At 41.6% G+C, this 8,256-nt stretch overlaps 1 protein-coding gene across 1 annotated transcript; it reads left to right on the top strand.

Annotated features, from left to right (window-relative positions):
- Window positions 1-289: 289 nt before the first annotated feature.
- Window positions 290-6,119, top strand: LOC127578479 (parathyroid hormone-related protein-like). The gene is made up of 5 exons (XM_052030558.1): window positions 290-451; window positions 1,069-1,143; window positions 1,300-1,421; window positions 2,121-2,626; window positions 5,871-6,119. Exons 3-4 carry the CDS (start codon window positions 1,315-1,317, stop codon window positions 2,596-2,598), a joined length of 585 nt encoding a protein of 194 aa, XP_051886518.1. The 5' UTR covers window positions 290-451; window positions 1,069-1,143; window positions 1,300-1,314; the 3' UTR covers window positions 2,599-2,626; window positions 5,871-6,119.
- The last annotated feature ends 2,137 nt before the right edge of the window (window positions 6,120-8,256 follow it).

Genomic DNA, 8,256 nt, shown 5'->3' with positions numbered 1-8,256 from the left:
GTTCTGCTGACAAAGTGATTGCTACCTGGCTGCAGTTGCCTAAGACTATAATGAAGTCCATTTTATTGTTAACCTTCGTGAGACCATTGCCAACATTTTCTTTTTTTCTTTAATGATTGTCCTTTTTGTTCCAATTCACTGGTTTTGCATAGCTATGCGGATGTGTTCAACAGCATCAAACCGGCGATGACTTAGTCAAACGCAAATTAACGCGGCGTGATGTCAGAGAAAAGGTGCTTATCAAGGCTAGGTCTCGGATTGTGAAACCCTGGGCAGAATCGGTGCGGTAAGCACGCGTGGCACATGCAAGAGCTAAACTCGTTGATTTCTTTTATTAGCCTCGAATCTGTTCGGCGAAGATCCAGTTCTAGTTTCAAAGAAACATACTGAATACCATTGAAAACTGTGAATTCAGAGATCTGCCCAAACTTGCGACCTGAATTCTGCTCTAGTAAGTTATCTGTCAATGTACTGGTGAGTCTTAGATGGGGTGATGATGTTCAACAGATTGAATTTCCTAGTATCACTTTTGCAAGGTCAAACCTTCCAGGAATTTCTGTAATGCACACACGTAAAATGCGCGACGGGCATAATTATTGTAAAACTGGCAGGTATTCTTCTGGATGAAGTGCTAACTATTATATCAGAACTTCATGTTCCTATAAACTTCAACGAAACGTTTGCCATTTCAATGCTTCTTTAAGTACCTAGAGGCTAGATAATGGACATACTCGGTTTGAATGTTTGCAAAAGAGACCCAGCTTTTAAAACAAGTCGGGATTAAAAAAAAACGTGAGCTATTTTAAAGTTCACTTTTACCATGAATGTGCCCGATGCGACGGTGCAGGGGGATACTGTGTCTTTAATTTGATTAGTGAGTTTGAATTCTGGAATTCTGGGCGCTGGTCTGCACGTCTCTGGCGTAAGAGAGACTCGGCTAGTTCCAACCACGCAGCACGCTGTCGATGGTCCTACAGCAGGCGATCCAGCTGAATTGGCATGGTTTTTAAAAGACTTGCACGGCTAGATAAAATTTTGCAATTCACTTACCTTTCTGTTTCGTCCTAGAGAGCACCTTAAGACGGCTATTGTTCAGTAAAGCATCAAATTTAGTCAAACGTCGCAGGAACTGACCACCCTGAAGTAAGTGAAGGAAGAGCAGTCGGTTTACATGTGTAATATAACATTGTTTTACGATTCTCACACAGTTTCTTTGTGGAAAGACTTGAGATCGTACGTAGTAGCTGGCGGGATTCAATCCTGTACTTAATTATAACTCGCAAACTCATGTATTCGCAGGTTGGGAGAGGTGAAATGTCGAACACCAGAAGATTGTTTCAGCATCTGAGCTTCGCGATATTTCTCTTATGTTGTTCAATGGCTACATATGGGAAACCAGTGGACGAAATCTCCAATATAAAGTAAGCTTTTACATATTAGTAGAAATTGGGCATACGGTCCGGTTTTAGACTGCAGGGTACATGTAGCATTCAAGTGACTCCCTGTCAAATAGAAAAAGGATAGAGCTTTCTATTTAATGAGCATAGATTGTTCTGTTTTTATTTGGTATTGCACCTGATTTGCTGGTTTTCGCCAGCTTTGGTCTGAAGGGTGTTCGGGTCGTGGAAACGTTAGTGGTTTTATAATACAGAAACTACAAAGTGAAGAATTTGTGCTCGCTGCGCTGCCAGCACCTTGGGTCAGTAACTGATCCCGTTTAAGGCTTTTTTTTTACCCTGCGCAGGGTGCTTATCTCGACAGAAGCGCTGTGCTGCCATCCAGTTGTAGAGGTTTCCCGAAACGCAGCGCACACTGGTGTATTGATTTAACGCGTAGGACTGTGTTCGGACCGATCTTTTGCTTTGGGCGTTGAATATTTGACGCTGGCATCTGGAAATAAACGGCATAAAACCTTTCCAAAAGGAAACAGCGTGTGTTAAGAATGTTGACTCTAAAATCACTCCAGCGTAGTAAATTCAGTTGGAATGCAGTTCGGAGCGTTCTTGGTACGGTCGATCGGAATTTGATTGTCGAGTTTTGAAGTGGTCAGAACTGGTACTTGAGCCTGTGCCGAGCTGTCTAATCTAAAATAATACAAATCTCGTGTCTGTGTTTTGTAGGAAGAGGTCTGTCTCGGAGCACCAGTTCATGCATGACAAGAGCAGGTCGATCCAGGAGCTGCAGAGGCGGATCTGGCTGAACAATGTAATGGGCGAGCTGCACACCGCAGAGGGCCGGGGACTGGCTCAGTCACAACCGCCTCGCAATCCCAAACACCCGGCGACGTGGCCGGACACGCCGGACCTCGCCGAGCTACTCATCAAGCTGGCAGCTAACAACAGCAACGACGAGGGAACCAAGACGCCGCTGGAGCAGTTGCAAGAGACCAATAAGCCCGGTGCTTTAAAATACCAGAACGCCAAGAAGAATGGCAAGAGGAAGAAGCAAGGCAAGAACAGCAGACGCAAAGCGCAGAGGGGTCGTGAGGAGAAGAACAGGAGACACGCACGCTCCGCCGCTTCCGAAGTCAGGGATCCCAGCAGCGGACCCGGTTCCAAGCCGCTCCTCACTGCCGTCTTTGGGCGGCTCTGGCACTGAGGGGCCAACCTGTAAAATACATTTTTAGGTAACTACACAGTACTCTCCCAGTCCATTCTCTCACACTTTGCTTTAAAGTTTAAAGACTGCAGGCAATGCCCGAGCTGTGATGTGCTGTAAACTTGTACACAAAGAGATCTCAGATTAATAAGCTGATCCAGATACAACAAAACACTGGGCCGACTGCACTCGAACGCTTGGAGGCGTGTGCACCCGTTCAGTTACATCTTAACGTTAGCAGGGAATAGGCGGGCAGCGATAAAATCAATCAGTTCACATTTGTGAAGTGCATCCTTGCGCAACGTTGCAATATCACGTCAAGTGCAAACTTCACTTGGCTTGAGAGGGCATCATACAGAGCGTGTGTATAGTACCGGAGTGTTCGTTCAGCACCCAAATTACGCTTTTCTCATTGATGCGTGCCCAAAATCATACTCCATACATGCGACTGACAGCATAACTAGTCATATATTTTCTTTCCTTTAGAAGTTAATAGACAAAAGCACTTTAAAAGTGAGAGTGTACCAAGAAATGTAGCCAGATAATAGCTGAAGACATCCAAACAGCATTATACAAACATAATCCCTCCTAAAAAGCCTCTGTTTGCAGTGACGATTCTAATTTTGTAGCATGAGATTTGATTGTGCACCAACGCAGGTCAGGGCCAACTCGAAACCCCAGCGATGGCAAACTCCTTCAGAAGTCAATTTTACAATGTCTGGCTTGTTACGGCGGTGAGCACTCGCGTGTTCACATAGCAGGTTTAAAATCTGTTCCAACCCATTGGATCTCCTTTTAAGTTAGAATGCATAGTGTGAGTAAGTGAGCACCATTATTCAGTCCTCTTCGCTTCCCCCACACCCCAAATAAAAATAGGCGCAGAAGGAATGAAGCATTATGCGGGCTCGCGCAGAACGTGTTCAATACCTTTAGCGTAGGAAAACGACCGAAATATTTCACAGTAACCGTCTGGCAAACTGAGGCTAAAAAAATGAAACAGACAGATAAAATCTTCCTCAAGTTTGGTAGCCCTTAAGATGAGGAGAGAAAGAGGGGCGGAGAAGCTGAGGAAGAGGATTCCAGAGTTTGGGGCCTAAACGTCTGAACGTGAGAATGCATTGATTTTTCGGACGCTTTTGCAGGCTGACAGAGATTGCAGATAAAGCAGGGATGACACCATTTACACTGACTCACAACTACGTCCAGCACACCTATATAACAGCTGTGCTTCTGCACCTTACAAGCACATAACTTGAGTGGATACTACAATCTCAATGTAACTGTGCAAGTTGAAAGCAAGGTTAAAATCTAAACCCGTAGTGAGCTTCAGGGAGAAGCACAACATACTGTTGAATCCATTCTTAAAGTATCTATGGGGCTTCCTGGATATCTGCTGAATTGAGCATAAGATAATTTAAACGGCATGCATTCTGCGAGCAGCACTTCAGGTTTTAATCACTGGCAGAGGTAACCACACGTGTGCAGGCTTCTCTTCTGGATGAGAAAGCTCTTAGTTCCAGCAAGGTTTCAAATCATAAATCCACAACATCACCAAGTTTCCTTCTCTGTAATATTACTTAACTCTGGCCCAGTTTCAGCTCATCTGCCAAGGAAACCACCACCTCGATTTGTTACCTCTGGTCATGACTTTACAGTAATTATTTTCAGCTGTCAATGCTCTACCCTTGCTAGACTGGAGGTCATCCAAACCTCTGCTTCCAGGTTCTAACTTGCACCAAGTCCTGTTCACCCATTACCCCTGTGATCACTCACATCACTACATGGGATCCTGGTTAACCAATGCCTTGACTTTAAATTCTCACCCTTGTATACAGTTCCCTCCGTAACCTCGACCACCCCTATCTCATTTAGTCCTAAAACTCCCTTAGGTAGTTGCACTCCCCTAATTCTGGCTTCATGCACATTTCTGATTGTATTGCTACAATCATAATAAAACCATGCTTTCAGCTGCCAAGGCCTGAAATAATGAGATTCCATTCCCACTCTTGTGACTCTGGATTAATTTTAATTTACAATTATTTACATAACACCACATTGTCTTTGTCATACAAATATATCCTGGGAAGAAGCACTGTTGTTCTAATAATTAGAAATTGTTCTTTACCATAAAGAGATCACTCAATGCATGTTCTTTAAAGTCCAGCCTTTTCAATGGGTGAAATAAATATTATTATTGAGCAATAGATTCTATTTGGCAAAAATGACTGACCCAGCGTTTAATTTAAATACTGCAATTGTTATGTTTCCTAGCTAGAGATTCATAATTGTATAGGTATTACATTGAGCTTCTATAAATGCAATCTGAGGAAAACCTAATAATCAATTCAGAAGTTAAGTATTTTACAACGTTCACTTAAATTGCCTCTGACACAACTCATCATTTTTTCATAGCATGTATTCAAGATAAAAAAATGATTGAAAATGTACAGAAGGTTTGAAAGTCTTCTTGAATTTTAAAGGAAGCACTTGCTAATGATGGTGCAATCTTCTGCAAAGATGCCAAACGTGTAATTCTGAATAAACAGATGACTAAAAATCGAAATTAGATCATTGCAAAACAATATGAATACAACTTCCAGTAATTTACCCACTGAGCTTTTTGACGTACAAGACTACCAAAATATACAGTGCATTGGGACTTCTGGTGGATTTTGCTTGATTTTAGAATTGCGCTTTTGAATGTGAGAGTTAATCTTTAGATGTAATGACCAAAAGACTCTAAATCAACTACATATGGTGGCTGCTTGGATTCTCCATCTGAGCTTTATACTTTAGACTCTTCCGATGAGAAAATGCATGTTTGATAGGATATATTTACCCGGCAGCAGTTGTTTGGTAACTGATAAGAAGAGGACCTCCCCCTCCCCCGTACCTATCTATCATGCATTGTAGTTTATGGCACCGATCAGCATTGACACAAACATTCGAAATATAAGTTCAATTATTGTAACTAATATAGTAGTTATTAGTTTGAAGATGGTAGTTCTTTAGAGGATATAGGATAGGAACTAACAGCTCTACGATGTTGGTTCCCATCCAGTAAATATAAATATGTAAATATGCATGACTGAAGCCATACACAGCACAAATATTAGAAGACAGTTAATTCATATTAACGCAGAGACGCCCAATTAAGTTTCTACTTGCTGCAAAGTTATCAGTCATTGTTCATAGACAATATTTTTAAGGCGTTAAGTTGGTTGCTTGTTTAAAATATCTGGCGACCGTTTAATTTTCCTTTATTTCCGCAGGTCTGCTCTGCAGGTGAAGACTGAAAAAATATCTTTTGCAGTATTCTGTTCGTGTGATCATTATTAAAATATTAAACATATTTATTGATTGTAAATATAAAACACACAAGAGAATAAAAACACGAGTGTACACTATGGAGCTGTACATTGGTCATTGTGAATATCTGACAATTTATGATTAATGTCACATACCGTAATTTATTTGTTAAATCATCTATTTATTTGAACTGTGTATCATGGTGCTGCTAACTTTTGATATATTGTAAAGATATGCACTTTAGAGTTCAAGTAATGTTGTTACATGACCAATAATAAAGTGATTTCATGGTTTGTTGAATTGGAAAAAGGAGTAATGCTCTTTAATAACAACGCTTCAATGGTTATTTTTCAAAGTAATTTATATAGCAGCAAAGTTATTGGAAGTATTCCAGTATATTTTACTAAAAATACTGACAAAAGCACAGGAAAGTCTCGATAATACCGTTCAGAAGAAGAGTAGACACACCTGCTCAGCCAGGAATGCTTTGTGTGCCCCAAACGTCCCTCCTAGAAAAATGCTACCTTTTGAACTTCGGTTTTTGATTTGAGGGGAAAAAACTTGTTTTTGAACAGTAATATAACCAAAGGATAAATTTGTATTTAATGCATCGTCAGGCTTCATAAAACATATCCCAGCAATGGTTTTATTGGGTAAAATGGGATCGGTTTTATTCAGGTTAATCCTACGAAACAACATTGGGACATTACTTGCCCCCCATGGTGATTTTCTGTGAAGGAGAAAGACGCCATTTATTGGATCAGTTTTCTTTTGCAGTAAATTGACATCATAGTTCATTAAGCCCTGCGATCTGAAACTGTTGGAAAAACAGCAGATATTGAATCTATGGAAAGTTCATTTCTTCCGTGTACCGCTGGAGGGCAGAACGCACTCAAAGTGTAATAGAGGAAACGCTGAGATTAATTTCCAAACTAAAGCACCCAGGAAAAATGTAAAGGGATTCCATCCGAAGCTTTGAACTATGATACATATTAAATCACCTCTTGTTATCGTTTTGTCGAAAAAAGGGCTAGCTAAAGAAAAACGTCTCCAATCCGTTCAGTGAATGCCATTTAATTACCTAAACCGGCGGATTGAAGTTAAATTTTGAACATAAGAAATAGGAAATAAGAAATTGTTTCCTGAGCCTTTGTATATAACATCTGCTTTTGTTCCTGAAATGCTTTTTAACAAATGAAAGAAACGATCATCCTTATTTAGAGTTAAATAGTAACCACAACTGGTAAGCAAACGATTAATCTAATAATACAAAAACGCACATCAACGCATGGATTGTGGTCTATATCAGGGGTGCCCGTACTTTTGTGTTTGGAGGGACATTGTCCGAAGCAGAAGGCTCGGACAGACATTGTCGCTGGCATTTCCGAGCACACGTCCTGCCAGCTCCAGGAAGGGAGGTGTTTTACACAATGCCAACAAACGGCAAACCCTGCCCATCTGGCGGCACGCACAAAATGCCATTGCGTACCCGAGACCTCGATCCTTTGCCCAACCAACCCCTTCATCCACTCAACATCCTCAATCACTCCTGCCGCTTGGGTAGCTTACAACCCAATGGCATGAGCGTTGATTTTTCCAATTTCAGGTAACCTACATCCCCGGTGTTCTTCTCCCGCACACACTCACCTGCCCACCGAGTTTTCTTCATCCTTTGTTCATCTTTGCCATCCCCTCTCACACCCCCGCCTCTCACCTGGTTCCATCTGCCCATCATCCCCTCCTCATCTGGTCCCACCTATCACCTACCAGCCTCTGTTCAACCCCTCTTCCATGCTGCTATGTATTGGCAATCTTTCCTCTTCTCTCTCAGTGTTGGTACAGGGTCTGGACCCAAAGCGTCAACTTACACCTTCTTGCATCCACAGATGCTGCCTGATCCCCTGAGTTCTTCCAGCATTCTGTTTTTTGCTCCAGATCCCAGCATCTATAGTCTATTTTGCTTTCACCCCTAATCATTTGCTCTATTCCTCACCTAACCATTCGTTGTGATCCTCCTCCCAACTTCACCCGTGATCTTCTTCCTAGTTCACCTCCTCCATAATCTTGACTCTTCACAAAGGTGGGAAGTCACAGAGAAAGTCCTATTTCACCACTCACTACTCCTTGATAGAATTTCTGAGCTTCCTTCTCAGGAACACTCTTCTGCAGAGGACTAAGACAAAAGCTGGGGTCATTGTTTGGACATAGCTGATCTAGATCTTTGATCTTTCATTGAGTGCACAGTACTATTACCACATATATAAAGAACTGTATTTCATATTGGGGAACTTAAACTGTTTTGCATTATATATTACTTTGGCCCAGTTCAAGGAGTGAATCACAAGATTT

The sequence above is a fragment of the Pristis pectinata genome, chromosome 15, assembly GCF_009764475.1.
Source record: "Pristis pectinata isolate sPriPec2 chromosome 15, sPriPec2.1.pri, whole genome shotgun sequence".
NCBI lineage: Eukaryota > Metazoa > Chordata > Chondrichthyes > Rhinopristiformes > Pristidae > Pristis > Pristis pectinata.
This window is presented reverse-complemented; position numbering and strand designations above follow the sequence as displayed.